Source organism: Neopsephotus bourkii, unplaced genomic scaffold, assembly GCF_033783945.1.
Source record: "Neopsephotus bourkii isolate Nb327-2 ecotype Australia unplaced genomic scaffold, CSIRO-AGI_Nbou_v1 NB_346, whole genome shotgun sequence".
NCBI lineage: Eukaryota > Metazoa > Chordata > Aves > Psittaciformes > Psittacidae > Neopsephotus > Neopsephotus bourkii.
The window spans coordinates 790111-809656 of NW_026900852.1; the positions used below are offsets into that span (position 1 = coordinate 790111).

General features: G+C 48.5%; 1 protein-coding gene across 5 annotated transcripts in view; it reads right to left on the reverse strand.

The window, feature by feature from the left end:
- Positions 1–289: 289 nt before the first annotated feature.
- GFPT1 (glutamine--fructose-6-phosphate transaminase 1) overlaps positions 290–19546 on the reverse strand; it is a 36133-nt gene continuing 16876 nt past the window's right edge. For 3 of the 5 annotated variants that reach the window (XM_061348212.1, XM_061348210.1, XM_061348214.1), the window contains 11 exons: positions 18165–18270; positions 16834–16997; positions 15880–15975; positions 15534–15631; positions 13399–13519; positions 11416–11573; positions 9685–9799; positions 9251–9378; positions 8373–8540; positions 7923–8084; positions 7060–7329 (listed from right to left, as the gene is read on the reverse strand). In XM_061348212.1, the coding sequence (XP_061204196.1) occupies positions 7285–7329; positions 7923–8084; positions 8373–8540; positions 9251–9378; positions 9685–9799; positions 11416–11573; positions 13399–13519; positions 15534–15631; positions 15880–15975; positions 16834–16997; positions 18165–18270 (1361 nt within the window). In that variant the 3' untranslated portion in view covers positions 7060–7284. Of the gene's footprint in view, positions 480–7059; positions 7330–7922; positions 8085–8372; positions 8541–9250; positions 9379–9684; positions 9800–11415; positions 11574–13398; positions 13520–15533; positions 15632–15879; positions 15976–16833; positions 16998–18164; positions 18271–19546 lie in introns of those variants that run through there. The other 2 variants (XM_061348213.1, XM_061348211.1) reach the window with 1 other exon arrangement.

Here is a 19546-nt window from a genome sequence, read left to right on the forward strand (position 1 = left end):
ATTACTTGTATCTTACTTATATTACCTGTATCTTACTACTTGTATTACTGGGGGGGGGGGGTCACGAACTTGGCTTTGTTTCTTGGGCTGCAGAAGCCAAGAAGGGAAGGATCCACCCAAGCAAATCCAATCTCTGGAGCAGGGATGCTCCGGGCTTGGCGCTGGCTTTAAAACTCAAGACCTCTTTGGAGATTTTTATTGTTTAAAACCTAAAACTGAAGCAAAAACCGCAGTGCAAAACACAACCAGCAACTGGAGTAACCCGGGGCTGTCTCTTGGAGGGGGGGGGGGTCTGTGCCTTATTGAGTGCAGAACACGGGACCTGAGTGATGCTCAGCGCTGCCCTTGGTGCGGGCAGGGGAGGTGGCACCCTTGGGTGCTGGAGCTCACCCTCTCCTTCCCCCGGAGGCTCTGGCAGTGCTCGGCAGTGGCTCGGGCAGAGGTGATGCTCAGTCTCGGGAGGCAGCAATGCGGTCCACCTGCAAGAAGGACAGGCCATAAAGAGAACAGAACAGCCCTTGGGGCATGAGCTGCGGCCGCGATTCCACACCGGAATGGGAGCTGGCATCTGGGAATGGCCACGGGTCCATCCCATCAGCCACGGAGGTGAACAGCCCTGGAAGAGGGGTACCTGCTTTCTGTGGTGCTTAAAGAAAGGAGGACTTCGTGTGTCCGCACTTGATGGGATCGCTCCCTGTAACTGGGATGCGACAGGGATACTCGGCATGATGGGGGTTAATCCTTGCTCCCAAGGGGGCTGTGCTCAGCTCTGATTCTCTTTTCCTGCACCTCTGGGATGTGGTGGAGGTTTGAGCATCCCTGTGCACCCCAGGGGGAGCTGGGTGTTGGTGAATCATGGAATCCCAGCCTGGTTTGGGTTGGAAGGGACCTTAAAGCTCCTCCAGCTCCAACCCCTGCCATGGGCAGGGACCCCTTCCACTGGAGCAGCTTGCTCCAAGCCCCTGTGTCCAACCTGGCCTTGAGCACTGCCAGGGATGGGGCAGCCACAGCTTCTCTGGGCACCCTGTGCCAGCGCCTCAGCACCCTCACAGGGAAGAGCTTCTGCCTTATCTCCAACCTGAACTCCCCCTGTTTCAGTCTGAACCCATTACCCCTGTCCTGTCCCTACAGTCCCTGATGAAGAGCCCCTCTCCGGCATCCTTGTAGCCCCCTTCAGACACTGGAAGCTGCTCTGAGGTCTCCACGCAGCTTCTCTTCTCCAGCCCCAGTGTTCTCAGCCTGGCTCCATACGGGAGCTGCTCCTGTATCTGTGCTTTGGGAATGCCGGGATGCAGTCAGAACAGCCTGGGCTGTGACCTCCCAAGCTCCATTGGGGAAGGCAGGAACCAGGAATGACCGTGCCAGTGCCAGCCACAGCCCCTGTGAGGTCGGGAGCTGCTGTGGGTCCCACAGGACCCCTCTCTTTAGGCTTTTCTACCCATTTCCACCCTGGAAGCAGCATCCTCTGGGCTCCACGGGCTGAGCAGCAGCTGTAGCTCTTCATCTGCTCATCCAGCCATAGCGTAACAGCAGCTATTTCCCTTTGGAACAGGACTTGAGGTCGTGCTTTCCACAGCCACTGACACAAGCAAGGCAAAGGCGGGTGAGTCCCATCCCAGCTCGTTCCTACTGATGGGAGCGGTGTTCCTGAGCTGTTTCCATGGTGTTAAAGCCCAGGTTCTTGTTAACCCCTGTGCTAACAGCAAGCACCCACATCTGCTCAGGAACAGCTCCTCTTGGAGCTGTGCATGTCCAGTTGTTCTGCTGCAGCTGGTGCTGGTGCATCAACTGGTCCTTCATTGCTTTTCCATGCAGGCATTGACCACAGGACCACACAGAGAGGAACAGGAGGGTGAAGTGATGAGGTACAGGATGCTCCTCGGGCAGATGTGATGGATTTTAAGCTGTTCCAGGGTTAGGAGTGGGTTTGAGCTCTCCTGCTCATCAGGAGCCATGGTCCTCGTTCCAGTGGCATCAAGGGACTCACAGTGTCCTTCCCTGGCTGCAGCAGTGCCTGGGGGAGAGACAACAGCCCAGGGCCCTGCCTCCTTCCCCTTTGTATCATCACAAACACGCTGAGGATGCTCGATCCCATGTGCTCCATCCTACATCCCCTCAGCAGGCGCCGCAGCATCACTTCAGCACAGCCCAGGTTTGGGCTTTATGCAGGGCCATTTCCTGCTCAACAAGGCCTTTGGTCACCCTCCACTTCCACCCATCCCGCCCGTGGTCCCGGGGTGCCTCGGGATGCTCGGGAGCACCCGGGAGCCTCCTTATCCCTGTGCTTGGAGCCGTGCTGGGCTGTGAGTGCCTCCAGCGTGTCTGGGCTGGCGGCCGCGGTCGGGATCCAGTGTTGGTGTTTGTTTGAACTCGTTTCCATAGGGATTTGTAAGGACCATGGGAACAGAGTTGATCTGACCTAAACAACAAGGAATGAGGCTGAGGAGGGGGGGAAAGGGGCCAGAATGTCTGCTTTGTGGGTCTGATTCTCTTAGGCTGGGTAAGCTCTGCAGGACCATCTTGGCAAGTCCATGGGCTTTCTTCTCCTCCTTTTGTTATTAAAGGCCTGCAGTTCATTCCAGCCATGATAAATGCATGGAAATGAGTCAGAAGTTAACTCTTCTTAAGCACACGGGGCAGCTTTTGGGTCAGGCTTCAAGTAGCTCAGAAACCCTTTTGTGCCTGAGCAAGCAGAAGAGCACAGCTTGCTCCCGACACCCGCGTAGGCACCAATTCTGTCGTGGTACTAAAGGTACGTGCATTGATTCAGGGCACTGAGCCTTAAAGAGGAACCTCGTGGCCTTTTAGTTGTATGGGAAAGGTGTAGGTGAGAAAAGCGAGTCCACTTTATCCATGGAAACAAGTGAGGGTGTTTGGAATCAATCCTGGAGGAGATGGAATCTCAGACACTGTTTTGTCACTGCCGTTATCCACATATGGCTTAGCCATGAGCCATCCCACAGCTGCTGCCTTGCAATGGGCACTATGGGCTACCCATGGGCTCATCCTCCTCTGCTGGCTCAGCACCCAAACCCCTTCTCCTTCTCCTTCTCCAAACCCGGACCTCCAACACTTATGGAATATAGGGGATATTCTCTTGGCTGTGCTGTGATTTTCCATTGCCCGGTGTTGGAGAAGTGGGAGTCAGATGAGAGTGAAGGTGCCAAAGGCAACACCAACTGCTCTGCCTTAGGGGCAGCTGAGGGGCTTTCTTCTTGGCTAGTGGATAATCACGGGTGGGAATCAGAGTCTGTATCTCAGACAGGACAAACAGCCTGGGTTTGCTCTCTGAAACGGGGGTTTCCTATTCCTAAGTGGGGTTCAACTGAAGACCAGCAGTTCTGTTTGTTTCATGTAGGGCACTTGATTTTATTCAAAGGGTGAGATACAAAAAAAGGAAGCAAAAAAAAAGACAAAACCCAACTTATAAAACACTACAGACAAAGGAAAAGACATCTTCTGCATACAGCACACGACAGGAAACAAGGTACAGACTGGTCCCCACTAACCAAGCCAGCTGGGTTATGTACAAGCAGAGGCAGAGAGAGCTAGAAGGGAAGAGATGGGGGTATTTGCCACTTCAAATGTCTGTTTACACAAACTGAATGGAAGGCAAAGAGGTTTCTTTCCTTTTATTCAAGCCAAACACTTCCTTGTTGCTTCTTCTTCCCGTTCCTGATGCAGAGGAGGGACTCCATGCTTTGAGGCAAGACTGGAACATCCAGGTAGGATCTAAAACCAGCCACAGCTAAACACGGATGTGCTGCTTTGACAGCTCAGTCCAATCCCTCCCTTCATCCACACACTGAGTGCCTGCTCATGGATGGGGTCAAGGCCTGCCAGGGGCAGCTCCAGAGGGGAGAATCCCAACTTCACACTCATGTGTTGGGCTTCTTCATGCCTTTAGAGGCCTCAATCTGCAGCAGTGTTTAGGCTAGGTTTAAGGCTCCAAACTGAGCATCACTACCTGTTGGGTCCATGAGCTCCCTCCCACTTGACTGGGAAATGGTCTGTTGTGAAGCTCTTTCATACAGAGGGGTTGAGACTCACCCACTGGGGGTGTCCAGCTCTGGGGCTGGAAGAGCATCCCCGTGTTACTGGTACCTAAATCCCCTTCAAGTCAGACCCTGCTAAAAGGAGATGGCATTTGCTGTGTCACTGCTGCGTCTTCCAAGGACACGGCTGCCCAAGGGCAGGTTTGAGCTCTTGGTAGGAACATGCACACAGGCAGCACTTACTCATCCGACAAATTGAGGACAGAACTATCTGTAGCCCTTCTTCAGGAGGGGAAAAACCTCCCTGGCAGAGCCTATTCCCTGTACAACTTAATCCATTGGTGTGGAATAGCCTTAGAGCAGGGTGGACTTGGTTTGAGATCTGTTAGGCAGAAACAGCACGTGCAGAGCTGAAGGTTCTCTGGTGATTAAAACCCCTAAAGACCTACAGGCACGTGCTTCTCTTTAAGCTTCTGTTGATGCAGATGAGGAGAATGGCTCCTTAAATAAACTGCCAAAAGCAGTCAGGAAGAGGCTGTTCCAAATGCAAAGGCCTTTATCCGTGTTTACCTGTGGCTCAAGTTTAGGGATGGGGCTATTGAACTTTCAACCACCTCAGTTAGGAAGGAGGGAATTTCACTGGCTCAGTAAGCAAAACATTCATCCTGGAGAGCAGAAGACTGCCTAGCTGTTAATAAATACCACGAGACACCCTAGAAAGTTGCCTAAGGAAAAGAGAAACATCATCTGTTCATCACAATGCATCACACCGAGACGAGATGAGGTAAAGGGAAGCCAAAGGGAGTCCTCTATCCACTCGCACCTCCCAGCCATGGCAACGACGAGCAGTGAGATGCTGAACCATGCCCTACCAGGCTCAGCAGAGGAATTCTTCATGGCAAGTGTGCTCCGTGACACTCTTTGCTATTAAACCTTACACCAAGTAGTGACTAAACCTCTGTCCTGGGTTTATGAGCTTCAGGCCTTGCGGTGGTGACCTGGAGGATGCAGGGGGTGAATGCTACTTTCCTTCTGACAGTGAGGAACCTGGCATAGGTTTTAGGGCCTTAAGTCACAAAGAAGAAGGGTTTCTCTATCCCAGCAGAAAGCCAAATAGCTCAGCACTACGTGTCCAGTTACACAGATATGAGGTTGGACATGTCTAACCCAGGCTCCTGCTCTTTGGTCCTTGTTGTGTACAACTTACTCAAGGAACAGCCTGAATTATCCAACTACTGAACAGCAACTTGTATGGGAACAGGGATGTCAAGCCTCCTGGTTGTGAACCTAGTGGACAGTCACCTGTACAAGGCTTGAGAAAAGCAAAGCTGGCTGCTTCTGTTCCGAGGGGAACAGGAGAAAAAGGGCTTAAATTATCCCTTTGCAGGGTTCTTTTGCATGAGAGCCCCCTTTCCTAATGGCAACAGAGGAGGTGAGACTGCAAGTCCTTGTGCTGGGGTGGGGGAAACTGCCTGTTCCAGCCCTCTGACCAACACATCCCACACAAGCTGAATGAGAAGAGGAACTGTCTTCACTTCGTTAGCACTGGACACGTGCTGGCTTTTCCTTAAGGACAAGCATCACCTCCAGCTGAAGCAGGGGAGTCACTGGTCATGTTTAAGCAGAGGCATGTAACTGGCCTAGTCAGTGTACAAATAAACTGCAGGATTTATCACTTGGCTCTTAAACAGACACTGGCAGCCCAGTGAACAGCCTGAATTTGGTGTATTAATAAACACACACACAACGGTGGAGAAGCTGCTTCCAGCATCTCACACTCAGAATAAAACTAAGCCTTGAGCTGACACCGAGCTGAAGCTCAACAGTTGCTGTGGTTTCTACATAAACCACAACTGCTACGGACACAGGGGTCCCCTGTGCAGGCAGAACCAGGTTTTAAGGGGCAGTGGCAGTGTTAGAGCCATTCCTCAGGGGCAGTGAGTGATGTGGAACCCTCACCCGCACAGGGCAAGTGTCGCTTCACACCTTGTAGGGGGCTTTTGCTTTCTAAAGGGTGTTGTAAAGCCAATTCAAAACCCATTGAGCTGGTAGGAAACCCACCTTTTTGCATTAGGGGAACTACATGGCTGACTGCCCCTTAATGGCTTTGGAAAAGTCAGTGTCAAGTCCTGAAGGTGGATTTTCTGTGTCACTGCTGATTCTCTGCAAGCTTATACAACTATCACCAAGGTATGCATTTCTGTCGTGTCTGTAGAGCCTTTTTTAGCCATTCCAGTTTTAATTGGACACAAGTCACATAAAACCTGCTCCTGATAACCCAGAACCTGTGTTTTCATTAGAGGACTGGGGCTAAGGCAGCGAGCCTCAGGAAGGGAACTCCAGTGCCCTCTCTGCTGCAGGTACAAGGCAGAAACTCTCGTCTACACATTCTGACTAGTCAGTGACCTACAGCAGCACAAGGCTGGGTCCTCAGGACGTGTTATAGTGCCACAGTGCTCAGTTCAAGGCGGGGGATCTTCAACACAGGCAGACTTGTACTTAAAAAAGCCCAAACCAGCAGCAATGAGACGCCAGCACAGACTGAGCACTGCTGGTTTTCCTTCTTCTCCCACTTGGAGCCTCCACACCAGGTCGGCCACAGCTTCCATTCCTACTCGAAGGCGTGAGTTCCACTGTCTTCACAGGCACAACTACAGGTCTACACTGATGTTACACCAGGTTGTGGCCCACTGAGTCCACACGATTGTCACTGGCAAAGTATTTGGCACACATAAAATCCTGCTGAAGCCACGCTGCTTTCTTAGCACATGAACTTAGGAGGCTGTGACAGGTCAGTTGAACTCCCTTTTTGTACATGAGGCAGAAATTTACCCCCCATGCTATCTGTTAAACTATCTGCACAAGCATGGCCAGTAGCAGCTCTTGTTCCCGTTGGATACTCTGGTATCCTGGTTCACTGCCTGAGAGCACGACAGGTAACACGTTCCATGGCGTCTCATCAACAACTGGAGTGAGCCACAGTGGATAAGAAACAATGACACTGTTGTAAAGGGGAGGCCCCCTTCCCTAGAAGACTCAGTCATCTTTAAAGAAGACCACTGAACATCTTGCATGGAAGTCTATTGTTCAAAAAACCCCAAAGCTATTGACATAGCACGTGGAATCAATCTGACAATCACTAATGTAATGGAATTATGGTGATCTTATACACAAACAACGATTTACCAAAATAAGATTTACCTAGGGGACTTTAAAATCAAGTTATTTTGGTACCAAAAAGAAGTCTTTCATTTAATCCCCCTTTTGCCCCTATGATTCAGATGATCTTTCACTCTACAGTTACGGACTTGGCCAGATTTCTTGGAAAATCAACCTGCAGAGAGGGAGGAGAAAGAACACGCTCGTGAGTATTCACACACTTCCTGTTTGGGTATAACTGCAACGTGTGGAACGGTTGTTCTCTGTTTAAATAGAAGATTTGAACATATTTGCATGTTTAGGACAATCTGTGCAGAAAAAGTCCATAAACCTCCTTGTCACGACTCCTCTGTTGAGAGCTAAGGAGTGAGTCCCTTTACTCGGCATTGCTACAGTGCTCACATGATAAAAGGTCACTGTGATACAAGGTAGAGGCCAGTGCCTGTATTAAAGATCAAACCCCTGACACAAGCAGACTCTGTCACACATCCTCCTGTGTGCTGTCACCTTCCTTTCAGCTTCCTGCAGACACTGTGTGCTCACACCAGAGAACAGCCACGGGTCCAAACCCCAAGTGCACAAACTCAGCCCAGGGCGCTAGAGAACCTTCCAGTCCTGTTTGTAACACCAGCTCCATGTAACCTGCCCTCCCCACAGCTCCCAGCAGTTACACAGACACCCCCCAGACTTCCATCATCTCCCAGCACATCTCTTCCAAACCTGCACACAGCAAACACGAGCACAGAAGGGAAGGAATGCTGTACTTACATCATATCCTCTGAGAACTGCAAGGTGGAAAGCCAGGAGCTGAAGGGGGATAACGCTCAGGATCCCCTGCAGACAGTCCACTGAATGGGGAACTTTGATTGTTCTTTTATTGTTCTTAATGGTCTCGATGTCTTCCTTATCACAAATCACAACAGGTCGCCCCTGCAACAAAGGGAAACGTTGAAGAAAAACAGGTCTGGAAGGTTTGTACTTCTGTTCAGAGCAGCAGTAGCAAGAACTCAGTTTAGAACAAAACAGCTTAGCATCCCATGGGCAGCCCTGCAGCGTGTTTTAAGGGGCAAACAAACTGCATGAGGCTTCTGCCCAGAGTATCTACTGAGCTCCCGTTTCAGTTGGTGGTACCAAGGTAAATAGGCTGAGTGCTCTTTCAACTGCTTCTATATTAAAAGCACCGTTTGTGGTGCACTGTGAACTTGTGCAGGTACTCACTTGCCGTGCAATGACCTGCTGCAGAGCGTTCTGGCACTTGGCATACGTGTTGTCTCTCATGATGATCATGATAACAGGCATGAGTTTGTCCACCAGTGCGAGAGGGCCGTGCTTCAGCTCCCCTGCCAGGATCCCTTCTGAGTGCATGTAGGTGATTTCTTTGATTTTCTAAAGGGGGAATAAGTAATTCATGAACCTTTGGACAAAACCTTGTCATTTTGGTTTAACTGTCTCTAGTTTCTTCCACTTTCTCTGTATTATGGTAAAAACATGTTCTGGCTCTCCCCAGATCCAGTACACCAACAAAGGAGCCTGAAAGGCCAGATCAGAGCAGTGCATCTGGGCTGAACTGCTCTCAGGCCCTTCACACTTCAGTTCTAGCACCAAGCCCGCCACAGGCCTTATGATTTTGACAACATACTGATCATCATAGTCTTGAACTGGGCAGGCAAAGACAAAGAGGATGTGTTTGCATGTCAGTGGGTGACAGCACAACAGCAATCTCCTCCAAAAGCCAAACTGCAGTAACAATAATTGGGTACAGAAAGTACATGCTTGGTTTTGGATACTGAGCATGGCTCAAATGCCACCCCAGCAGTTCATAGGGTGGTTTTATCCTGCTCCAGTGAAGCATTCCCAGTGTGAATGTGGAAAATACACCTTTCAACCCATTGTAGCCTATGGCTGTTCCCTGACTGGGGTCTCAGCAGCAATGTGCTGTGTTTTAGCTGTTTGGCTCCCTGGGTCAGCCAACACGCAGTAGCTGTTGGCTGCTTTAAAACAGCTTGTAGCCACATGTAGTTTCCTGCATTTCCATGGAAATCCGAAGTCCCCAGCTAAGTGTGTTTGAACCAGCTTTAAAGCAAGAAATCTCTTACCAAAGCTCCCTCAAGACATGTAGCATAATGGTAGCCACGTCCCATGATGAGAACTGACTTCTGGTGGTATAGTTCCGTGGCCAGCTTCTGGATCTCATCGTCCATGCTCAGCACTTCTTTAATTAAGTCTAGGAGGAAAGAGATGAATTAGTTGTGCATGTTTATGTGCCTGTGCCTCTCATGCTACACATACTCTTTATTCCTCATATACAGAGAGCAGTGATTTGCATAAAGACTGGACTCAGTGTTTTAACAGTCCATTTTAGTGGTTTGAAGACATCAGAGAGAACACAGGAGACAAAGTTATTGCTGACGGTCACCTTGCACTCATCTGATCCCCTTGGTCTTTCAAAACAAGGTTCAGGCCTTGCTGAAGCTCATCCATGCTACTGAGTTTCACTTGGTGAGACACAATCAGTGCAGCAGTTTCCTACCTGGCAGTCCCTTTAGCCCACGCATGATTTCCTTGCGCCTCTCCTGCATCGAGATTCTGTCATCACACATCATCAGAGCAAACATCACCAAGGAGACGAACTGGCTGGTGTAGGCCTAGTAAGGGGAGGAGAGAGACAAAACACATCACTACAACAAGTAACCCAGTGGTTGCCACCTGCTGTGTGAAATCCTTAGACTAGCTGTTGGCTTTATCCTTCCCATGGTACCAAAAAGCAGCTTTCAGCCCAATTAAATAGCCAAGATGAACAGGAAACTCACAGGGAAATCTCACTGGAGCAAATCTTAAATGGAGGCATGAAATGGCACTGCCTCCTTATGCTTCAAGAGATGAAGACACAACGAGCAAAATGGCATATTTCTAAGATTCCTATCAAATCCTATTTTGTGACCTGACCTGTGTCCTTCTTTATTGCAACTAAATGCTGACAGCACTGAAGCTGGGCAGAGCCATGGACTGGAGATGTACAGTGAAGCCCAACACTAACACCCAGCCAGCACAACAGCACTGGAAGGTTTCTGGACCCCCTTTGAGGAACACAAAGGCATTGACATGGTCGTTTCCCACCCCTCTTCTTTAGTGAGTGATGCCACTGACTTAGGGGGATAAAGAGCTGTACAGGCAAGTGAAATCAGTGCTCAAGTTGAGGCAACTGTGTTCACCAAACCAAAGGGACAGCATCACACAGCTACTGCAAAGGCCTTGTAACACGAATGTTCTAACAATGATCAAACTTTCATGCTGTTATACCAGGGGAGATTTAAATAGCTCTGAAGGAATCTAGAAGAGCTGCAGTTGTACTGCCTATAGCAGAGTCTGACAGGGACCGTGAGTACTGAGTTCAGGTGCAGTTGATTACAGAAGTTGCAGTGCAGTTGGTTACAGAAGTAAATGGCACCAAATGGCCCCTAACAATGCTTGGCTTGTTTATAATGTGCTCTCAAAATGACATTCTGGAGAACCTAGGGCAGAATCTTTTCAAGTTCATGTTCACAACGATGGTAACTCCCCCATCACCAGTGAGAAAATGCCATTTCCCCTTATCTCCAAACTGCAGTGATGGCTGCATGAGACAAGCCAGGGACAAACAACTCCTTCAAGAGTTTCTTGTAAGAGACTCATGAAGTTTCCATGATCAAATTCCCCAATGAACTATTAAACTCAAATGTGGCTTTTGGCTGCATTTATGTAACAGATTGACATCATCTCGCCTCTAAATATAACTAAATCAAAGCAGATTTCACCATGCAGCAGCACTTCATCAAAATGAAATGCAGCAAAGCAAGTTTATACTGTATCATGTGTAGCGGATGCATCAACCACATGATAATTCTATTGGGTGGACATACATACTGGTAAAACACCATTCCCCCAGTGCAAAAAGTATAGTTTTAGTACCATACAAGCAGTGCCATTAAGGGCACGTACATGAGGTCGGAGTTTCCATAACCTTGTCTTTTAATATCCTTTTTCATCGTTAGACCTTAAATTGAGTCTGCACCTTATGGCAAACGATAGCAACAAGGAGAGAAGTGCTCAAGGCTAGGATGGAAGGGGCTTGGAGCAAGATGCTCTAGTGGAAGGTGTCCTGCTCATGGCAGGGGATTGCAGCTGGGTGAGCTTTAAGGTCCCTTCAACCCAAATCCATTGATGATGAACACTTTGGGAAGGAGCTTCATTAATCAGTGGGGTCTGTAAACTTATGACTGACCTTGGTACTGGCAACGCCGATCTCTGGTCCTGCATTGATGTGGACGCCGCAGTCTGTCTCCCGTGATATGGAGCTGCCAACTGTGTTGGTTATTCCTACAGTTAAGGCTCCTCTTTCTTTGCAGTACCGAAGACCCATCAGCGTATCTGCTGTCTCACCTGGAAAGACAAGTATTGACAAAGCTCTGGGTCAGTACCAGTTACTGCTCTCACTGCAGATGTAAACCACAGTCATTTCCCAGCTTGAATCTTAGAGGTTTGTATTTGCCCGCAAGTCAGAGGAGCCAGCAGTTATTTCAGCCCTCACACATTGTGTTTTACCCTAAACAGTTGACAGTGAAATCTAGAAAATACAAAACCCAATGGTGTTTGGTGTAGGTAAAAGTCAGCATTCTGCAATGATTGAAAAACAACAGCAAAAGGCAGTCTCCAAGTGCTGTTCCATTCACAAAACCAACCTTCTTCCTATTCCTGGTTAATAAAGATTCACCTGGACATCACCCAGCTGAAGTGGTTGCAGTGGCACTAAGTTACAGCCACCTCCTCATCCTCCCACCACCCTGCTGCCACTGGAACTCATGGAACGTCGGCTGCCACAGTGTACCAACACCATGTGAGCTTGTGGAGTCTGTTATCAAAGAGGTTACGTCTGAAACTCATCATTCCTGTTCCAAATTGCACTATGCAAACACAGGCTGAGGTCCAGCCTCACTTAGTGTGTTGATTCAAAAATTAGGTAAAAAGGCAGCAGAAGAAGTTGGTTTAAAGGAACATGATGGGGGAACAGGGCAAAAATCCTTGTGCTGAGGATGCAGCAGCACTGGTTGTGAGCTGAGCTCCAGAGATGGGACTACAAACAGAAGCCACTGTGAATGCCATCTGGTGTTACCAGTTTGCTTTTGCCCTAAAAGGACACACCTCTCCTGAGTACTCCTGAGGTGACAACAGAGATCAAGGCCCCCAAGGTTAGCCTGGTGCACGTCTCCTTCAGTACACCCCTGCTAGCTGTGATGCACCACCGAGAGCAAGTCATGCAGGGGGGGAATCTAAGGCAAGAGAAACAGATTTATGGGTGGGAGCAACTGGAGTGATCTGAACTCAGTATTTGCTTTGGGTTTGTGTTGCGTGATGACCAGGCTCAGGTTCCTGGAATATCTTTGTTAGTTGCCACATCCAGCACCTCGGGGGAGAGCTACATCCCTGCTGTGTCTCAAAGGGGAAGCAGAAGCACCCCCACGTGTATTCAGAACCCCAGGGGGGTAAACGTTACCAAGAGACTCCCCACAAAGAGGGGATATTTGGAATTACTGGGATACCAAGAATGAAAAATTGCTACCAAAACAGAATTCTAACCTATGGAGAATAAGGAAGGAATAGTTTTGGTGTCAAAGGTGAAGAACAGTTATGAAAACCCGTAACGGTAAATGCAACTAAGAGGAAAAACAATACTGTAGTTTTGTATTGCAATTGTCCTTGAAAGTATTCTGAATATGATACACATAGCTTTTATCATTAGTGCTTAAGTCTGTCTTTATCTCATATTCCATTCCAAGGTCGTCTTTTTTGATGCTTGTGGGTATTTCATTTCTTTCATGGCTCCAATCCACCACAAGGCTCAGTATTTGGTAGCACTTTAACCAGAGAACTACAGCTATTGAAAAGACACCATTAAGCTGCCTTTACCAGAGCTCAACAGAATGGTGACTGATGGAATATCTCCTCACAGAGAAGGGAAACAAAACTACTGTTACCATATGTAGGACCTAGCTAAACAAAATCCTGCTCCAGCATGCAGAGGGATGGGAGGAGAACCACTCTGTTTCTTCCCTCTTTCCAGTACATGCGTGCCAATCTCTTCTCACACACATACCATGTGCAACCCCGCAGGCAGGCACAAGAATTTGGCCCTAAAACCTTTTCCCTCTCAAGTTCACATTTACAGGGAAGAGGGGAGGCAGTGGGGGGATGTCAAGTGCAACCCTACCTGACTGGCTGAGGAAAAAGCAAACATCATCTCTGAAGACAGGAGTGTTTCTATCCAAGAAGTCGCTGGCCAGTTCCACCATAACAGGTAATTCCGTCAGTTCTTCCAGAACCTGGCGGGTCTGGTAAAAGGAGATGTAAGAAAGTGACATATTACATCATGTGTAAAAAACACCAAGTGTTTTGAGCACCAAAAAAAGCCTTCTGCTTGCCACACACTGGAAAATATTACTATCAAAATAGCCTGTGAAAACAAGTGCTGAGCTGTACTTTAATTACCCACAGTCAAGTCGCACAACCACCCCTGTGCAAAGTGACCCTGCTCCTGGCACCACACAGAGCCTGGGAGGCCAATTCCTCCCTCACATATAGACTGGTCTTAAATAGAATCATAGAATAGTTAGGGTTGGAAAGGACCTTAAGATCACCTAGTTCCAACGCCCCTGCCATGGGCAGGGACACTCACCCGATTCCATGTCAGCTTCCCACAATCCAGGCCCTAAGGAAGGCAAAGCCTACCCCTTCCCCATGGAGAGAGGCTCAGCAGCTCTTTTCCACCAATTCCTGGAAAAACCAGCCCCAGGTGGGGATCTGAAGCTGGTGGGATGCTGTCCACCAAGAACTGATGCATCAGATCTTGTTTTGCTTTGTATTTTTGCAGTTCACAGCTTTGGCACACTCCAAACTACAGAAGTAGCACAGCATGGTGCTCTGGCACTTAAGAGGACATTTAAAACTGTCCTCCTGGCATACATGCAGTTTATTAACGTGCTTTTGCTTAAAATAAATATATTCAGTATGCCCTCCAGAGAACAATCAACCAAAAACCAAAAACATTTATTCTAAAACTCTATCAAATCAGCCTCAACTGGTTTAGAATAATACAAACTCAAACTGGCCTACAGCTCCAATGTGTCGTGATGGAAGAGTTGATTCTGGTTCACTCTATGTGTTTGAGAACTATGGTGCCGAGTACACACCTCATACATATCTCACTTCCATAGACATTTCCTTGATCTGTTACCATTAACATCTGTGCTTCTTTCTCTTCTCCATCACTTACCTACTGATACCTATATATCATAAAACAGAGGGTGTCCTTCTATCAGGCTATGGCTGGTATTGCTGAAGAACTCTGCAACCACCAGCTGTACCCAGGCCAAGCCAGACACGTGTTGATGGATCACTGCTAACACTGTCTTATAGGGCTGGCCAAGCTGAACAAAAGTGCTCTTTGCTGGCCCTTGCAAACCCATGAACATCATTGTGGTTTGCAGCACTTCTGAGAGAAGCTCAAGGATTCCTCTGTGAAGCTGCAGAGGACTTTTAATTGCAATATTATGGGCTGCCAAGCTACAGTCTGGAAAGGCTCCACCTACAGCCATCGCGTTTTAACCAGCCATGAGGTCAATCCCACACTGGTGGTAGGTGCAGCCAGGGCTGCTTCTGTCTGGTACAAAGTGAAACCTCTCCTCTGAGCTGGGCAAGCACAGCGATGCCTCTGAGCAGGCGCCATCGCTGTCTCTGTAAATAGCAGAGGAGGAAATCCTCCCCTGCTGCAGCATTTGCAGCCTGCTCTTGTTTGTCTCCTCCCTTGCCAACTGTCTCCTACGACAGAGCAGGTTTGAGGTTTTAAAGCAATAAAGTCCTAGGCAACATTTTCATAAGTTCTTCAGCTTCTCTTTCCTACTCTTGTAGCTGGGGAACTGAAAGCCTGGTGTATGCAGCTTTCAGAAGGGTCTCCACTCATCAGGGTGGACTTGCTCAATCTTAACCTGAATCATAGAACAGTTTGGGTTGGAAAGAACCTTAAGATCTTATAGTTCCAATCCCCCTGCCATGGGCAGAGACACCTCACACTAGACCATGTCACCCAAGGCTCTGTCCAACCTGGCCTTGAATACTGCCAGGGATGGAGCATTCACCACTTCTCTGGGCACCCTGTGCCAGCGCCTCAGCACCCTCACAGTAAAGAACTTCTTTATCTCCAACCTGAACTTCCCCTGTTTAAGTTTAAACCCATCACCCCATGTCCTACCCCTACAGTCCCTGATGAATCAATCCTTAACCTGCCTGACACACACAACACTGTGCCCGCAGCTCAGCTCCAGCTGCAGCTCAGGACTGGCCACTCACCGCAACCCCAGCGTGGTAACTCGTGCCACAGGCAATGAGGATTAAACGACGACACCTCTGAATCTCCTTGATGTGATCCTTCAGCCCACCAAGGTTTACTGCAAGCAGGATTCAGAGAGACAGTTAGGGTGGCCAGGTAGCACCAGTGCTGACACACAGCCTGTCACCATCCCCATCAACCACTTGGCAGAAAACCATCCCCAAAAGCTATCTTGCCACCAGTAATTCTGGAAGCACTCCCTGGGAGACAGGCACATCATCTTACACCAGCATGTTTTAATCTCCCATGTCATCACCCACTTCCTCCTTTGTAACTACTGGATACTGAGCCATAAATCTCAATTACCAGTGTAGTCATCAAAGTTGACCCTTCCTCTCATCGTATTAACGACAGATTCTGGCTGTTCAAATATTTCCTTCTGCATAAACGAGCTGAAGTTACCTATAAAAGAAAGAAAGAAACAAAATCTCCTCGTAATTTACCTTTTTCCTGTGTACATAGGGAAAAGCTTGAACCAGAGCCACTACCGGGCCAGCGACCAGTCAGGAATCATTAAGCTGATGCTTCTTGTTCTGCCAAAGCATCTGCTTACTGGGGAAGCTAGACTGAAGTTCCTAGGATGTGTCAGTCAAGGATCAGATCTGCAACAGCAAACCTGTTAGGGATCCATATTGAAAAATGGATGCCTCCAAGCAGGAGGCAAAGCTCTCTGCCCCACAGTCCTCTCCTTTATGGTGTTAGCAGCTAGAATCACAGAATGGTTTAAGCTGGAAGCGACCTTAAAGATCATCTCGTTCCAACCCCCTGCCATGGCACAGATTGCTGATTCATAACGAAGAAATGCACTGTTTCCCCCTTACTTTGGTATATGAAATAAGCACAGCAATCTGTGCTTTTGTTTTCATCTGTTCTGCATAAGGTGAGCCCTAAATCTCAGAGTTGACCCTTCCTCTTATTGTATTAAACAACAGATTCTGGCTGCAAGAACTACCTTACCATTGGAACTGTTCAAGGCCAGGTCCCAGTAGATGCAATAGAGGGAAGGCCCAGATGAATGAACTTTGTTCACCAGGAGGGCAATAAAACACTGGAACAGGGGCTCAGCAGGCCAGGGGATTCCTGTCCTTGGCACCACCCCAAACCCGACTTGAACAAGCACCGTTAACGCTCTGACCTACTTGGCTCTGCTTTTAGACCACGAGGTCCCCCCTCACCCAGGGGACCTTCAGAGGCCTTTTCCAACCTGATTCATTCTGTGACGCCAGGGGAGGACCCGTGCACCTCCACAGGTGACTTTACCCTTCATAATCTGCTGAAGCTCCATCTGCAGGGTTTGGACAGCCCGTCCAGGGTGGTCGCCTGCCGTGCGCTTAATGCGATGGATGGAAAGCCGGCCGTCGACCACAGCAGCTACATCATCATCCTCCAGGAAAATCACTCTGTTGGTATGCTCAATGACAGCACTACGAAAGCACACACCATTTGCCATAAGACATTGTTTCCTCACAGGCAGATGAGGGCTAAAGCCCCATTTCTAATCCAACCTACAGCTTTCGAGGCAAAAAAGTTGCTCACGTCAATGGAATTTCTGTTAAAAGAAGGTGGGTTCTGTAAAGTACATTTCCACACTGCCAATGTAACTGGATTTTTTCCACCTAACTCATTATTCTGCTTTAAGAAGAAACTAGGAACTCCTTGGACAAAGCAGCACGTGCAGCACTGGGATCTGACTGTTAGGAGGTAGCAAGCAGGCAGAAACTTGCTCTAGCACACAGGGATGCTCGACTGCAGATGGAGGTTCCTTTCTTGCCTTTTGCAGTGAGAAGCCACTGTTCCTGCCTGCACCGCACTCTCTCAATCTGTAAAAGAGCTCAGCCACCTCTTAAAGTGCTCAGAGATCAGTGTAGAAGCACTCAGAGGATGAGGTACTATCAAAAACCTTTCCCTGCCTGCAGTTTACTTGGGGAATGTCAATGCTGGAATGTATCTGCAGCCAGGTTTTAGGGTGTACTCTCACAGCTGAGGAATCAAGCTGTTCTAAAATGCATCAGCTCCCTGGTTTAGTAACTTTTGCTCTGACCTTGGGCAAGTCACTGAAAAGCTGTTTAAAATCAGAACCCATCAGTGTGTCCTGAGACCCTCCAAAGTGCTCTAAGAAGTACTGCAGAAGTCATGCAGGGCAGTGCTTTCAAGTTCCTAAGCAAACGCTCATGTCCCCAATGCAGAGAAACCCAAAAGCTCTGGTAAGGGCTGCCCAATTAGGCTTCACTCTCTCCACTGGGATTAAAATCAGACACCTTTGATGCTAAAGGAATTGCACATGTGAAGAGATCCTTGGGGAATCAGCACAGTTTGGATGTGGGCTGTTAATTCAGTCAGTGCTCTCTCAGGTTTCCTATCATTCACCTCAGAAACATTATCAACAGATGTGCTTGATAAGCGTTCATTCCTTTAACAGAAACCCTCATCTAACCCCCCTCTGTCTCTGTCAGGGTCATGGTAACTGATTCATGTACACAGAGTTTATATGTTATCCAGAACAAAGTCACAGCCACCCCATTGCCTGTTCAAAGCCTTAGCTTTTAAACAGGGTATTTTTACACACACTAAAAGGCTCGGCAGCCCATTACCTAGCATCAGAAGCAAAGTAGTACTCCACAGCTTTCTCCTCCACAGGGAAAAGGCAGGTGGTGCTGTCCACACGAGACAGGTTGCAGCTTCCCTTCTTGTCCTTCCCTAGAAGACACAAGGGTTAGGGACCACACGTGCCAACACACCGGAACGCGGCTGCAGCATCAGTGTCACCACAGGCCCCACGAGTACCAACATGAAGCAGTATTTAACTGAGCAGCCACGGTGGGAGAGAGCAGCAGAGCAGCACCCGCCTTAGTGGGCCCCTTCCCAGTTGGCTTGCAAGGCTCTGGATGTGCTTTTGAATTCAGCCTGCAATGTAACGTTAGCAGGAAAGTATGAGCGAAAGCTCAAATGAAAGCTCATGTGTAGCTCTGCTGGGAGTGGATTCAAGCTGCTTTAGAAGCAGTCACATTTACTGAGGGTTCCTGATGGAATCAGCCCCGTTTCATCATTTTCAGTTTCTCCTGTGCTCCTGTTGCACTCACTTTCCTGAGGCTGTGGGAAATGGAGCAGGGTTGCTCTTCCATTGTCAGTTATCTCTCAGAGCTGCTGCCTGAGCAACCACACGGTTCCAGTGAGCACATGTAACCCAAACTGAGTTTTGTCTGGCTGAGCTAATGCTTCCCAGCTCAGGAAATCCATGATTGAGTACCTGGTGGTGTTCCTGAGCTACCAAACACAACCACTGCATTCTGATCCAAAAAGCTGGCAAACCACTGTGAGTCCCATACTGTTGCCAGGGATGGAGATGGGTAGACACAGAACTGAGAGTCAGCTTAGGATAAACCTGTATTAAGCCTTTAAATAAAGGCAGTGTTTGAGCAGGGATCCTTTCTGAGGTATTCCAGCAATTCCTTCCAATCCTCCATATACTTTTTGGTGGCAAAGCCCATCAGGCATGCAGGTGAGGACCAGGACACTTAGTTCTCTGCACTCACCTTGGACAGAATGAGCTGGTTGCTGTGCAGGGACCGGTAAGAGGTAAGAGGGATTGTGCAAAATGTGACTATTGCCAAAGAATAACACCACTAAAGTGACTGTTATATTTATTCCTGAAGCTCTCGTGTTGTGTTTCACCCACTGGACACCAATCTGATTCAGGGATGTAAGCAGAGCTCACGAGGTCTGGATTTATTCTTCTGTAAAGCAAAACTACTGCTTTCATGTTGATACTCCTTAAGGAAGAACATTCCACTCAGCCAAGAATTTAGAGCCCTCTGGTTCAGTGCATGAGGAAAACAGGTCCTTTATTGTTGAGTTGAGGCAGGAAAGGCTGATTGGGCAGTGAGAAAGGACAGAGCAAAGGTGTTAGTGGCTGTCCCCCCCACCCCAGCAGCACCCCGACTTGATCAGAACATGCAAATTTGGTTCTCAGATC